Source organism: Trichoplusia ni, chromosome 13 (genome assembly GCF_003590095.1).
Source record: "Trichoplusia ni isolate ovarian cell line Hi5 chromosome 13, tn1, whole genome shotgun sequence".
Classification (NCBI taxonomy): domain Eukaryota; kingdom Metazoa; phylum Arthropoda; class Insecta; order Lepidoptera; family Noctuidae; genus Trichoplusia; species Trichoplusia ni.
In genome coordinates this window covers 1-15,240 of record NC_039490.1, presented here as the reverse complement: position 1 = coordinate 15,240, position 15,240 = coordinate 1, and the positions used below count along the sequence as shown (strand labels likewise).

The following is a 15,240-nucleotide window of genomic DNA, read 5'->3' as shown; positions in this document are numbered from 1 at the left end:
ATGAGAGCTAACAATGACTAATTGTAAAAGAAAGAAATAACTCTGTTTGATCATAATTTATAAATGGTTTAACAAACGCAAATTATGCGCCAGCTGTGCCAAGATAGTGGTGTCTTGTTTCGATAACAGTGCGGCCTAGTTACCTTATCAAACAAACAAACACTGTTCGTTAGTCAATATAATGATTCACCGATGAATTTCGAAAGTCAAATCATAGCTGTTATATTTTTTTATGTATGTTGATTCATTTACCTAGAATCGTGTAATTAAGTGGAATTTCTTATGACTTTATTCCTCGTAATCGCTACGGTTTACGCTAAATTAATAATGACGAATACGCATTACGTAATCTGTTTTTAATCATTATAATAGCGTGAACGTTATCTGTCTAACGTATTATGAATATCCCGATAATTATGAATCGTTATTATCTATCAAAGGTGATTTGTTAAAGATCAATGCTAATAAGACCACCCATTGAAAACCCGATGGAAAACTTACGGAACAATAAAGGAATATCATAACTATTATAAATAATAGTTGTCTTAGATATATATTTCTTTTACCAACTGCCATGAGGAATCAATGCACAAATATTAGGTTTCTAGGTCTTATCGTCTATAATTACGACGGATAAAATTATCTTACTAATCTATTAACATAAAAAATCACGGATAATACCAAATATACCAGATTGGCAGAAAAAGATAATAAATCTTGAAGAGATCGTTACGGAAAAGGACAATGCAGTTGAGAAAGCGTTCTATTAGCAAAGCAGGTAGATGAGTTCAGAATGCATTGTTAACAAGTATTTGGGGCTTGGGGTTAACAGGTAGACAAAAACTATTGTAATAAATGGATGGCGAAACCGTACCGCAGTTACGATGTTGAATTTAATTCCCAAGTTATTCAACCAACATTTTTTATCACATAAATACATGATGTATAGTTGTCATCTTTATAGATATAAAGGTATCGATAGTTGTTGCAACGTAAATAATGTTTGGAAAGCTGATAAAATTCTAGAAACGATCTCATATGTCGTCATACAGATACTAGTACTAATATATTGTATTGGAGATCAACAACAGGAAAGACGTTGTTATTGCCAAAACGTGCTAGAGATTTCGACATATCGAATGGGCACGCGTAGGTAATCAATCTTTTAAGGAATTTGGTGATGATTATTTAATTATATTAAATTCCTACAATGTACTAACTTCTGAATCAGCGATACAATATTATCAATATTAAGAAATTGATGAAATTATGTCTTGCAATTTCATCATGTTTTTATCAAGTTTTTTATAGCGATAGATTTTTCGAGAATTAGTGTGGCTAGACAAAAAACATTCGGTGAATTACCACTCACTTATCACAATCCTAATAATCCTCCTTTAAATCTATTACCTTTTGCATTATAATTTAAGTAATTCAGATTCTAATTGCTGGTTGATAACCAAGATAGGCAAACATATTAACCCTAGAAAGATAGTCTGCGTAAAATTGACGCATGCATTCTTGAAATATTGCTCTCTCTTTCTAAATAGCGCGAATCCGTCGCTGTGCGTTTAGGACATCTCAGTCGCCGCTTGGAGCTCCCGTGAGGCGTGCTTGTCAATGCGGTAAGTGTCACTGATTTTGAACTATAACGACCGCGTGAGTCAAAATGACGCATGATTATCTTTTACGTGACTTTTAAGATTTAACTCATACGATAATTATATTGTTATTTCATGTTCTACTTACGTGATAACTTATTATATATATATTTTCTTGTTATAGATATCGTGACTAATATATAATAAAATGGGTAGTTCTTTAGACGATGAGCATATCCTCTCTGCTCTTCTGCAAAGCGATGACGAGCTTGTTGGTGAGGATTCTGACAGTGAAATATCAGATCACGTAAGTGAAGATGACGTCCAGAGCGATACAGAAGAAGCGTTTATAGATGAGGTACATGAAGTGCAGCCAACGTCAAGCGGTAGTGAAATATTAGACGAACAAAATGTTATTGAACAACCAGGTTCTTCATTGGCTTCTAACAAAATCTTGACCTTGCCACAGAGGACTATTAGAGGTAAGAATAAACATTGTTGGTCAACTTCAAAGTCCACGAGGCGTAGCCGAGTCTCTGCACTGAACATTGTCAGATCTCAAAGAGGTCCGACGCGTATGTGCCGCAATATATATGACCCACTTTTATGCTTCAAACTATTTTTTACTGATGAGATAATTTCGGAAATTGTAAAATGGACAAATGCTGAGATATCATTGAAACGTCGGGAATCTATGACAGGTGCTACATTTCGTGACACGAATGAAGATGAAATCTATGCTTTCTTTGGTATTCTGGTAATGACAGCAGTGAGAAAAGATAACCACATGTCCACAGATGACCTCTTTGATCGATCTTTGTCAATGGTGTACGTCTCTGTAATGAGTCGTGATCGTTTTGATTTTTTGATACGATGTCTTAGAATGGATGACAAAAGTATACGGCCCACACTTCGAGAAAACGATGTATTTACTCCTGTTAGAAAAATATGGGATCTCTTTATCCATCAGTGCATACAAAATTACACTCCAGGGGCTCATTTGACCATAGATGAACAGTTACTTGGTTTTAGAGGACGGTGTCCGTTTAGGATGTATATCCCAAACAAGCCAAGTAAGTATGGAATAAAAATCCTCATGATGTGTGACAGTGGTACAAAGTATATGATAAATGGAATGCCTTATTTGGGAAGAGGAACACAGACCAACGGAGTACCACTCGGTGAATACTACGTGAAGGAGTTATCAAAGCCTGTGCACGGTAGTTGTCGTAATATTACGTGTGACAATTGGTTCACCTCAATCCCTTTGGCAAAAAACTTACTACAAGAACCGTATAAGTTAACCATTGTGGGAACCGTGCGATCAAACAAACGCGAGATACCGGAAGTACTGAAAAACAGTCGCTCCAGGCCAGTGGGAACATCGATGTTTTGTTTTGACGGACCCCTTACTCTCGTCTCATATAAACCGAAGCCAGCTAAGATGGTATACTTATTATCATCTTGTGATGAGGATGCTTCTATCAACGAAAGTACCGGTAAACCGCAAATGGTTATGTATTATAATCAAACTAAAGGCGGAGTGGACACGCTAGACCAAATGTGTTCTGTGATGACCTGCAGTAGGAAGACGAATAGGTGGCCTATGGCATTATTGTACGGAATGATAAACATTGCCTGCATAAATTCTTTTATTATATACAGCCATAATGTCAGTAGCAAGGGAGAAAAGGTTCAAAGTCGCAAAAAATTTATGAGAAACCTTTACATGAGCCTGACGTCATCGTTTATGCGTAAGCGTTTAGAAGCTCCTACTTTGAAGAGATATTTGCGCGATAATATCTCTAATATTTTGCCAAATGAAGTGCCTGGTACATCAGATGACAGTACTGAAGAGCCAGTAACGAAAAAACGTACTTACTGTACTTACTGCCCCTCTAAAATAAGGCGAAAGGCAAATGCATCGTGCAAAAAATGCAAAAAAGTTATTTGTCGAGAGCATAATATTGATATGTGCCAAAGTTGTTTCTGACTGACTAATAAGTATAATTTGTTTCTATTATGTATAAGTTAAGCTAATTACTTATTTTATAATACAACATGACTGTTTTTAAAGTACAAAATAAGTTTATTTTTGTAAAAGAGAGAATGTTTAAAAGTTTTGTTACTTTATAGAAGAAATTTTGAGTTTTTGTTTTTTTTTAATAAATAAATAAACATAAATAAATAGTTTGTTGAATTTATTATTAGTATGTAAGTGTAAATATAATAAAACTTAATATCTATTCAAATTAATAAATAAACCTCGATATACAGACCGATAAAACACATGCGTCAATTTTACGCATGATTATCTTTAACGTACGTCACAATATGATTATCTTTCTAGGGTTAAAGAAAGTCATAGAACAACTATACTTATGTGAGTAAACCGAAGAATACTAAAGATACTATAGATCAATTAGGCATGTTTATATTAGCACGAGTTAGTTCCTACTATCACGATTACTACGCCACATTAACACGCATTTACCAACACGTGGTACTTTAATATAAACGATATTGGTATGTTTTTCATTTAACCTTCAATGTGATTATTTCTTGTCATATAGTAATAAGGAATAATAGCTGTAACTGTTTCTACAATTGCTTAGGATAATTGTTATAATTGGCAGCTATGCATAGTCATTTGAACTGTCGACTTCAATATTTGACTAATAGCGCAGTGACGCGTTGATCTCGTAAGAATTCTTTCGTCGGATAAATATTGCATGCACAGATATTTATTTGGCTCAGAAGTTATTTTGCGTTGGCATACAGATTCAGGATTATCGGAAATATTCGAAAGTTCGTTTTTGGAGAACTCGACATAACAGTTTATGAAATGAATATTAAAATCTCAATAGTGCGAGAACATTAAACCGGAATTAACGTTTTTATGCTTATGAACAGTATTAGTCATCTGTATTTTAACCTTTCGTGTGTTTTAGACGTGGATCCACGTTCGAAAAATCTTTACCCTCGTGTGCCTAAGCGTGGATCCACGTCCAAAACTAACAAACTTTTTAAATGCGATTTTGTTCTCTATTCTTTGGACTTTTGGGTAAATTTTTTTTTGCAACGAAAACGTACTGAATGAATCTGTCACGGGCGGCCATTAGACTGAATGGATTTCGTCATGGGAATGGGATCGACAAGTAAAAACAAGTGCATTCTGGTGACACGTGCGACCGGTGAAATTCCTTTTGTGTGATTCTCACGAAAATAAACAACTGTAAGTATTCTTGTCTATTTTGCTTTTGTTTATATTATGTAGAACATAAAACAATTGAAAATAAATGTATTATTAACTTGATTTGTGATATTTCTACGATCAAATCTCTCGCGATGTTTTTTCTGTCAATGTTTTGATTTTCTTATCGATTTATATTTGCATCTATCTTAAAAAAATGTCGTTATTATATATCATTATAAAGGAAATTTCATTAACTTTCGAATTGCATAAAGGTTTTAGTACATTTTTTATCAGAATATGAAAAATAATTGACATTTTCTAAGGTCATGCAAAATGCACGCACACATTCTCATAATAGGGCTTGCATTTACGTGACGCAGATGACGCAATCGAATGGCGTCATGTTACGTCAGTCTTGATGTTTTTGTACAGTATGTTGTTTTGTTTGAATCCATTGATATATTGAACTATATATTATAATTGCAGTGTAAACTGTATATAGCGACAATGAAATAAATTGCGCATTTTATGGCGTTATTGACACTTGTTATTAAATAAATGGAATGAGATGGAATGGAATGAAACGAGATGAAAAAAAACAATATTATTTTACTATTTCAATATTTTTTACTAATAAACGATACTATACATGCTCATGATATAAAAAAAAAAAAATAACTGGTGTTGTTAATCGATTTCGCTCACGTAAAACTACTAGCGTTTCATATGGTTTCGTCCAAGTTTTCGTAACTATTTTTCTGCACACGGTTTTTCTCGCGTATCTATCTTAACTTTATAATATTATAAAAGCGAAAGCAATAAATATCAGAAAGTATCAATAAGTCATTAGTGGTTTTCTCTTCTTTTTAGGAATTCATCATGGTTGTGGTCCTGGATCTTGACCGGTTTTTGCATAAACGCGACTATATTTCTTGCTATAAAGGAGAGTGTATGTGGCCATGGGAGGAAACCCATTTCTTGCGGGAAAATATTTGTCATATTTGCCACACGGAAGTTAATAACTCCATAAGGCACTTCCGTGTCATCATGAGTAGAAATACAATTCGTCGGCTTCTACTATCAAATTTTTTCTGGTGCAAATGTGGTTATAGTGTATATGATCACTATCCCCCAGACGAATGTTGCTCATAAATTCTTAATTTTAATTTGATTCTTTTTTTAAATTCATTGATCAGATCATTCCAAGAAGAATATGTTTTTATTTTCAAAAATAAAATTGATTTCTTAATCAAATTAACTCATTTTCTCTACGTGGACACAAGAAGGTACTAGGCAAGATCTACGTCGTCCAATAAACTATTAAATGGCATAATTGACTAACTGGTACAGATTTTTTTTTTTATTTCTTTCATTCTGTCATCATTGAAATAAATAAATAAATAAAAAACTAATCTATCCTAAATAACCGTAGGTAATGGAGCCAGACCGAATTATTGACGACGTCGGGCTTCCCGAAGCCAGCACTTCAAAAAGTGTGGTATGCTGCTAATAAATATTTGTATCAAATATTTTTGTTAATCAGGGAATTCTAACAAGTAAATATTTTTTTCAATTTTCATCTTTGTAGGGTACCGGAAGACATTTTCCCGATGACGACGATTATGATTGGCAGCCTAATCAAAGGCCTCATGACCTTGATATGTCTTATTCCGAGGTAGATATTTAACAATTTTTTTTTACTTTTTATTTTTAGAGTTTTGCACGCATTCTCCCTCTGATTAATTATAAATGAATATGATTATATTTGTCACATTATCAAAAAGAATTATCATAAATGGCAATTTACTCTTGTAGATACTCAGTGGGCCATTAGGCGAGGAGCTAAGAGTGGATTCGGGCAGTGAGGAAGAGGAGGAACCTATGTCGCTGGAGGAGCTTCGAGCTATCCTGGAAGAGACAGCCGAAGATGTTGAGGAAGATCCCGAAGAACACGAGAGGCTGTCTGAATCTTTCAATTGGTCAAGCGATTATAGTACATTTAGAGGTCAACCGGAAGTTTATTCCCAGGCAGGCGAGCGAGGTCCCAATATTAAGGAAACAGATCCTCTGAAGCTATTCACTCATGTTTGGGATCACGATATAATGAACAGTATTGTGGCACAGACCAACGAGTATGCCTGGCAAACGATAGCGCAAGCATCCGAGTTACCGGACGGTATCTCGGCGCATTCTCGATTAAATGATTGGGTAGAAACCACTACTGATGAGCTGTACAAGCTCTTTGCGGTGATGATTTTTATGTCGCTGATGGTCGCAGGACGTGTGAGTGAATACTGGAGCACGGGTACCCTGGCCATGCCAGGTTTTCGTAAACTTATGAGTATAAAACGGTACTGGCTACTCATGCGTTTCCTGCACTTTGTCGATAACAATACTATCAGTGTTCATGGTTCCGATCGTAAAGTTGCTAAGATACAACCCATCATTGACCATTGTAATAAAAAGTTTAATAGCATGTACACGCCTCGCAGAGAAATAAGCATTGACGAATCGTTGCTGCTTTTTAAAGGACGCTTGAGTTGGATTCAGTGTATCCGTACAAAAGCAGCACGGTTTGGTATCAAATTTTATGAACTTTGCGAGGCGGTTACAGGCTATTTGCTCAAATTTGAGGTTTACACGGGAAAAAAATATCCACAGACAGGGGACTCTGCGGAGGACTCCTTGTATGGCTTTACGAGCGCAAGTGCGAAAGTGGTGCTAAGGCTCATGCAAAGATTCCTCAACAAAGGTCACTGTCTTGTAATGGATAACTTTTATAATTCAGTTACTTTGACACGATTTTTAAAGTTGAATAAGACCGATGTCATCGGAACTCTGAACAGGCGAAGAATGGGGACACCGAGGGACATACAAATTCTCAACGAAAGGAAACTTCAAAAAGCAGCAGTGGTAAGTAGACACTGTGGTGACGTATCTGTCTTATCCTGGAAAGACGTTAAATTAGTAACCACAGTGTCGACTTACCACAATGCGGACATGTTGCCTGGAAGAAGAGCAGGACAACAAATATTGAAGCCTGTGGTTGTGCACGACTACAATAAGTACATGGGCGGTGTAGATTTAAAAGATCAAATGCTGTCCATGTACTTAATGGAACGCAAAAGGGGGATGAAATGGTACTTGAAAGTGTTCAAACGGCTAATAAATGTTAGCATTTTGAACATTTTTATCATACATCGCGAGAACAGCACAAATCCCCTCAGCCACAGGCAATTCAGATATAAATTGGCGGAGCAACTGGCTCAGAAATACCCAAATTTGACCTTATCTCGGCTAATAAATCCTCCTGCTCTTCTCCGCTTAGATGGTGATAATCACTTTCCAATCTATGCAGATTCTTTAGAAGATCGAGCGGGGAGCAAAAGAAACAAAATTAAAAGAAACCGCTGCGTTCGTTGCTCCTTAAAAAAAATACGGAAAGAAGTTAACACCGTTTGCCAGAAGTGTCAGAAGTTCCTTTGTCTCGGTCAATGTTGGATTGAATACCACACTCTCGAAAATTTATAAAATTTTGTCGCTAATGTAGGTATAACTAACATCGTGCCACAAAAAAACCCGACTACGGAAAAAAGCATCTGAAAAGTATGAAACAAGAATATATTCCAGAATCAACGAAATACGGTATAGTGAGCATCTCCAGGTTATGGCCGTATTCGCATGCCGTTATGATTTATGCGTGCTTATTTAAGTGCTTACAATGGCATGCGACTACGGCCATAACCTGGAGATGCTCACTACCGTATTTCGTTGATTCTGGAATATATTCTTGTTTCATACTTTTCAGATGCTTTTTTCCGTAGTCGGGTTTTAGTTTTTATAACTTTTATTTTTATTTTTCTCTTTTTGGTGGCTTGTGACAATTACTCAAACTTCACGTTCAGGACAAATACCGTGTCTAGAGCATTTCCAAATAATACGGTCAACACACAAGAGATGGCGCTAGCAGGTCGAACAATTTCTAATTATTCAATCTTTGCTATTTTATTTTTTATTTATTTTAAGTAATATTTGTAATGCCAAATGGTATTTCAATACTCATTGAATCAAAACTAATGCAAGTACGTTATTTGTGAAGAAATCAATTTATTTAGTGCAACTTTTTCTGTCTCATCGGCTTTTTTTTTAAAGTAGCCTATTTTTTATAGAAAAAACTAGCCTATGACACTCCTGGTGTTAAGACGAATCAATCGACACCTCATTTGTCAAAATCTGATGAGTACTTTTTGAGCTACGGTCTAACAACCGATTCAGATACATACATACATACATAGGGTGTCAAACTCATTACCCTTCCTTTTTCCGTAAAGTGGTCATTTTTATTCTATGGTTATTGTCATTATTTAGAAAATTATCCTTTTCCTAGAAATTTTTCCTTTATTTTTATTGTCTTTTTAAGTATTTTTGTTTCCATTGCTTCAATTATAAATTTTGCAAGATCAGATTTTGAATAGAAGGAGGCGACGTAAATTATAATTGATCTTGAAAAATTCAGAAGGAATGGAAACGAAAAGATTTAAAAAGACAATAAAAAGAAAAAAGAAAGGAAATTTTTTTAGATTAAAATAAACCAATTAATTTTTTTTTATTTGTAACTAATTATAAGGAACAACTTTTAATGTTTGTTAATAATTTAATAAATAAAAAGATACAATTTTGTACACGTTTTTTATTTCTAATCCAGCATTAAAGATTTTTCAACAATCAAAAATAAACATCCTGTATCACCGGTCTATGTTATGGCGCGAAATTTAAAATGCTTACACACACATACAAAGGAACGCTCGCCGCTTCCTCGCGCCATTTCATTTCGGCCGTGCATACGACGGTAATTATTACGAGCGTGGGTCAATCACACGAAAGGTTAATGAATGATGCGAAAAAGAATGCAATACGTCCTGTTACTAAGCATTTGGTACAGGAGTCGTCTATCATTTTCCAATAATTCACATCACGGACAATCACAACGGCATTACGTAACTACCCATTGTTTCGCGTATCATTTTTCGAAGAGCTTACGTCATCGGTTTGCACTTGTGAACTGTCTAGTGGTATGAACTCGCCTTTGAATGAATGATCTTATTTTTCTTTCTGACTTAGAATATTAACAAAGGAAAAGATGTATAGAATTGGTTTATGCTGAGCAGAAAATTTAGCAAATATTATATACTGACCGGAAAAAAAATGATACATATCAGTGATTTGCATTTCTGAAAGATTATTTGTATTTACATCGAAAGAAATCAATAAACTAAAATATGATCTGGAAAAATATATCAAGCATTGTGTGTACTGACCTCATTGAATACATCAGTTGCATTTTCTATAGCGTGTAGATTGAGTGCCTCGACGTCCTTCCCTTCATCAAAGTGGCGATTTATTTCGGCTATGGGAGCGCGTAGTGCGCTTAATTCCCTGTTAAACAAGAAAAGACAAGGTTATTTTACATGCACACAATTCATAATTACAACTACAGACAATAGACTTCATTAAGCCGTTTAATAATGAAAAATAAATGTAAAAACCGACTAGATTCACAATGGATGTTTCTATTCTATTGTACAAATTGTACATGTATAGAAAAACACATGAAACTGTAACATCGTAAGTAACAAAAACTGTAACTAACTCATCGCTACAGTACGGAAGTGACCTGTTTTGCTCAAGATCGCACGCATATATTAGCTGTGAACAATGTTTATTTTTCAAGGAAATAGGTCACACGAGTAATACAAACATTCATTCACATATCTTGACGTATTAAAGTAATATTTAAACGATAGCAGCTATAAAAGTTTTTTTAGCTGAATCGTTTGCCTCGATAATTTTTTCGTTGGTACATTTTTATTCGGTTATGTAGGGCATAATGCTAAGTTATACTCAGACTTTTTAAAATATCTTCACGATCAAAATATAATTAATTGTATATTTTTATCATGTAGGAAGACATTTATTGCTAATAATATATTTACAAGGACGTAATTATTATGGTCGACAAGTCTAATCGCTAAATTGATTACGCACTACAAAAGTCGGCAGACCAAGATAAGTTTAATGTACAGTCGATAGCATTACACCAATAACTTTTATTTTTCGATATCAATTAATTTTGTAATCATTGTAATAAATATCGGTGTTCAGAAGGACATTGATTTATGTTTTTTTCAAGATGAGTTTCTATTTTTGCATTGCGTCGCAAAGTTTATGATCAAACAGCTGAAATACTTTCTCGCTGACATTGAACTAAAAACCCAAATTTCAACACGAGTCTAAGAGGACCTTGTCGCCCTTATTTGCAAGGTTTTAACGGAGACCTTGAATAAAAAGCTATTCTGTTTCGTCTTGTATCTTCATTTGAATGTTTTAGAAATACATGAAAAATTTTTGCTTTTTTGGTATGACTTAAATTTCTGAGATTGATTTACAACATGAGAAATGTTGTTACATGATCTGAAGATTTTATCACACAGATTGGATGAGTGTTTGCCTGTACCCTTAATCCATATATTATTTTCGAAAACACAGAAAAAGAAAATAATATATGCAACGACATAATAATTTCCATAAAAAATCAAATTAGGCGCAAGCAGTACAAAAATTTAAATAAGACAAAGTTATAACTTTCTAAATACTTACATAGCAATCACAATCTCAGATATGATTTCGTGGAAGTCCTTCTGACTCTCCCCATTGACCTTGAGAGTGCCGGCGATTGGCACTATCTTCAGCACGCGAGCACGGCCATCTCTGGCACGCCACAAAAACACTTCGCCGTACACCCCTTCGCCGATTTTGTGGCAGTTTTTCAACACCCTATAATTAAAAGGAAAGATATAGCTCCTGTTCAAAGTAAGTAGAAATGGAGCAAAGCTTTCAGTGCCTATAGATTTTATTGTCAGGAAATCATAATGTATTTTATGAATATCTTCCTTCAAGTTGAAATATTTTCCTAACAACATGAGTCATACACCTATAGAGACCGAGGTATAATTAAAGCTTAAGCCTTTGGTGCTAATGAAAACATCCAATAAAGTAAAATAACAGTAAACTACAACTTTTATTGTGAGTTGTGACATATGTAATTGTACGAATGTAATTTAACTGCATGCCTAGAAATTATAAAACACATGTGTGGTAGAACTGATGACACACAATACATTTGTCTATTTCCTAGTTAGATAACAATGATATAAAAAAAAAAAAATATAATGTAAATGTATTAACAATTTGGTTTTAAATTTCGCATGAAAATTAGAATTGATGTCAGTAGTGCAATGAGTGCTGTTGATAAAGTAATTATTAATCCATGCAAAAACTTTCGTTATGCAACACTTGTGAAATGGTTAAAGACAGGTTGGTAACAACTTTTTCAAAGCAAAATGTAGAACACAATTATATAATCGAAATTTTGAAAATAAAATAAATTGATACATAGGATTTTCTCTAAAGCTCTTATTCAACATTTCTATGAATGTGCTTTCTATTACAAAGCTACTTATTATTCAAAATGATTGAGTGTGCAACTTTCACTTTGGATTACAATTTACAACACATTGTGCAGAACAAATCTGTTTACAAGTTGAACATGAAAATGTTATTGCAAATTGAACATGACATGATCCTCAATGTCAAATAGGTAATTGGTAAGGTCTTGTCTACAATCAAATCAATAATGGATACCATCTGTGTGTTCAGTTATGTACATACTGTTATTTTAGTTAAACAGGCTACATAAGACTGGTAAGTTATAAATGAAAATAGTATCAGATATAATTTTTCTTTTTCTGCATAGACGTGACTTAATCCTCAAATCGTGAAATAGAATATATGGAAGTTTTTTATTCAAATATTGACACATGAGACAAGGTAAACGGCAAATCTTTAAGAAAAACTGTATTTACCTCACCGGTCCTAATCAAATCCATATTATTCAGTAGTTTATTTTTATATTTTTACATAAAAAACTGAACAAATTAAATGTTTTATTTTTTCTAATGCATTTTTAATATAAAATAAGTAAATAATAAATTAAAAATTATGTTGCAATTAACATGCAATGACTTATATTACATTACATAACTTTTATGGCTATGGTAACAATGCTTACCTTTTTCATAAAATGAGAAGGCATAGAATCATATGAGCTGTTAATTTATAGAACTTGCAAATTATATAGAGGAAAATATTAAATCCATTATTATATTAGTAGGTCTAGGAAATAATATACTAAAAATATACCTGGAATAACCCTTTCTTAAAAATACAACTTCAGAAAGAAAATCTTTTAGTAAAAGCATGTTTCCGTGACTAATAAACATACAACAAACAACATGTTTTTTAAACAAATATTTATAGTACATATCAGGTAAACTTGTGAAATGTAAAGGACAATGTACTTTAGTCTACCTTGAAAAGGTCAAATGGCCAAAACAACATCTGAATCATGATTTTGAGTCTGACTATTTTGTATGAATAATTTAATTATATATTGCAATGCTTCTAAATGAAAGACATATAAAAACAAGGTTTAGTTTGGTTAAACTCAAATCACCCAACTGTGACATGATTATATAAAGCCTTTTTGTGACAACCTCAGATTGTCATTACTTTTTTCAAAGACCAAGTTGTGTAACAGACATATAATTGGTTGATTCACATTAACAGTTCAAAACTAGAGCAGTTGATCAATATAAAACCTAATAGTTGTATAGGAATGTCATTGAATATTTAATGTATTTAAATGTAGGGCACAGCATTTATAAAGTTATCAGTCGCGACGCCTACCCACTGGCTACAGATGTTTAATAACAATGCCACCATCTTGTATATGTATATTTACGTGACCTATTTAACCGCCAATTTCGTTTAGATAGTAAAAAAATATGTAAATGTAGATGGGTCAAAATTTAAGGGTGTACTTACGTGTCCGGATAGCATTCATCAAATAGTATCGCGTCCGCCTGGCCGCATCGACGCAACACGTAATCCCTTGGTGTAGCTAAACGGCTCGAAGTATCATGGAAGGTGTCTAATACAGTGACCTCGTGCGACTGATCAGCGATCGAGAGTTTGGATAATTCGATAATAGTATCATCACACTCCTCGTTCAAAAATCCTGTAAAACACAACGCGTCATTCACCATCTATATGACATTACACATAGTAGGAAGTACTTGAACGTACTTTCCCCCGTGCGTAATCGTCTCGTTGACGCAACGAAATCACGCTACGGCAAAAAAGAAACCATACAAAAAAACGTCACTATTCAAAAACTAACCTGTGTATTGCAGGGAAAGATGCATGCACTTGGCTAATTTAACACTTGTTTAGAACAAAGGGCGTAGAACCAAACTGTTATCCCGTTACGGATAAGTAATGGCAGACACAATTTCGTTGAGCGTTCAAACACAATTTGTCACTATTAAACCAAGTTTAATCTACTATTATCTTGTAATAGTAGAGAATAAAAAGTTCACTTATAAATTTTCAAACACGCTGTTACAAATAAAAAAATAAAATAAAAATTATTTCTGGACAAAGACTACGAAGCGTCTTCTTCCACGAAATGTGCGGAACGACAGATAACCACAGATTATTTAGTGACAAAACTCAGAATAAGTGTTACTAGTCTCAAAGAAAATTAAAACTACCATTGATATTTAAAGCGTAGCGCCAATTTGAATTAACGGACGATTAAGTTGTGTTACTGAATCATTAGATAATGAAAAAAAGAACTAAGCTTACTAAACTACGATCAGCGAAAATAGCATGACATCTAGATTGTTTATATTAAATTAACAAAAATGTAATCAGAATTATGTGGCATATTGCTATGTAATTGGATTTAAATATAAAACAGTTTTACCTTTTAAGTCATCAAATACAGTCGTGTTGCATAAACTAAGTCTTGAAATAATATCAGAATCCTGAGAAAAACAAATGTACATTACTTTTATTCTACTATTTCTTTTTTTACATTTATTACCATTACCATACTTACTTTTACAATTCTGATTGTAGATCGACTCGGCTTTGATACAAATGTACTTCTGCGACTATTGATTGATTCATTATGTAGGGAACCTGAAATAATTCCATATTAATAAATATATTAAACATATACAGTAAATATTCGACACAAATAAATTAAATATTCATTTTTCTTTCAAAAAAAAAACACAAACCTGACATTACACTGAAACTTTGGATGGAAGTGTCAAGTTTGTTCCATTATGTATTGTTTTTTTAATTGTTAGCCTACCAGTATTCAGGAACTTCACAAAAGAGTTTGTAGTTTATTAAAAAAATATATTTATTTACCATTATTACTTACCATTCAACTCCTGCATTTCCATCGTGCATATTACACTTTGTCTGTATTTTCTGCCTTTTTTCTCTATAGGCTCATCTTCTAAGATGGAT

The 15,240-nt window shown here is 33.7% G+C and overlaps 2 protein-coding genes across 4 annotated transcripts in view; one reads left to right on the top strand and one right to left on the bottom strand.

The window, feature by feature from the left end:
- Positions 1 to 14,349, bottom strand: part of LOC113500289 (putative serine/threonine-protein kinase haspin homolog) — a 32,498-nt gene extending 18,149 nt beyond the window's left edge. The window contains exons 1-4 of the mRNA XM_026881014.1: positions 14,096 to 14,349; positions 13,741 to 13,933; positions 11,455 to 11,631; positions 10,116 to 10,233 (exon numbers count right to left, since the gene is read on the bottom strand). Of these exons, the coding sequence (XP_026736815.1) occupies positions 10,116 to 10,233; positions 11,455 to 11,631; positions 13,741 to 13,933; positions 14,096 to 14,120 (513 nt within the window). The 5' untranslated portion in view covers positions 14,121 to 14,349. The remainder of the gene's footprint in view (positions 1 to 10,115; positions 10,234 to 11,454; positions 11,632 to 13,740; positions 13,934 to 14,095) is intronic.
- On the top strand, positions 4,564 to 8,384 carry LOC113500288 (piggyBac transposable element-derived protein 4-like). 3 transcript variants are annotated; one of them, XM_026881011.1, is made up of 5 exons: positions 4,564 to 4,836; positions 5,668 to 6,141; positions 6,230 to 6,295; positions 6,386 to 6,472; positions 6,613 to 8,384. In XM_026881011.1, the coding sequence occupies exons 3-5, from the start codon at positions 6,233 to 6,235 to the stop codon at positions 8,326 to 8,328; spliced, it is 1,866 nt and encodes a 621-aa protein (XP_026736812.1). In that variant the 5' UTR covers positions 4,564 to 4,836; positions 5,668 to 6,141; positions 6,230 to 6,232; the 3' UTR covers positions 8,329 to 8,384. The 3 variants fall into 3 exon arrangements, with proteins under 3 accessions (XP_026736812.1, XP_026736814.1, XP_026736813.1); XM_026881013.1 differs by lacking the exon at positions 5,668 to 6,141; XM_026881012.1 differs by lacking the exon at positions 4,564 to 4,836 and having other exon boundaries at positions 5,633 to 6,141.
- Positions 14,350 to 15,240: the final 891 nt, after the last annotated feature.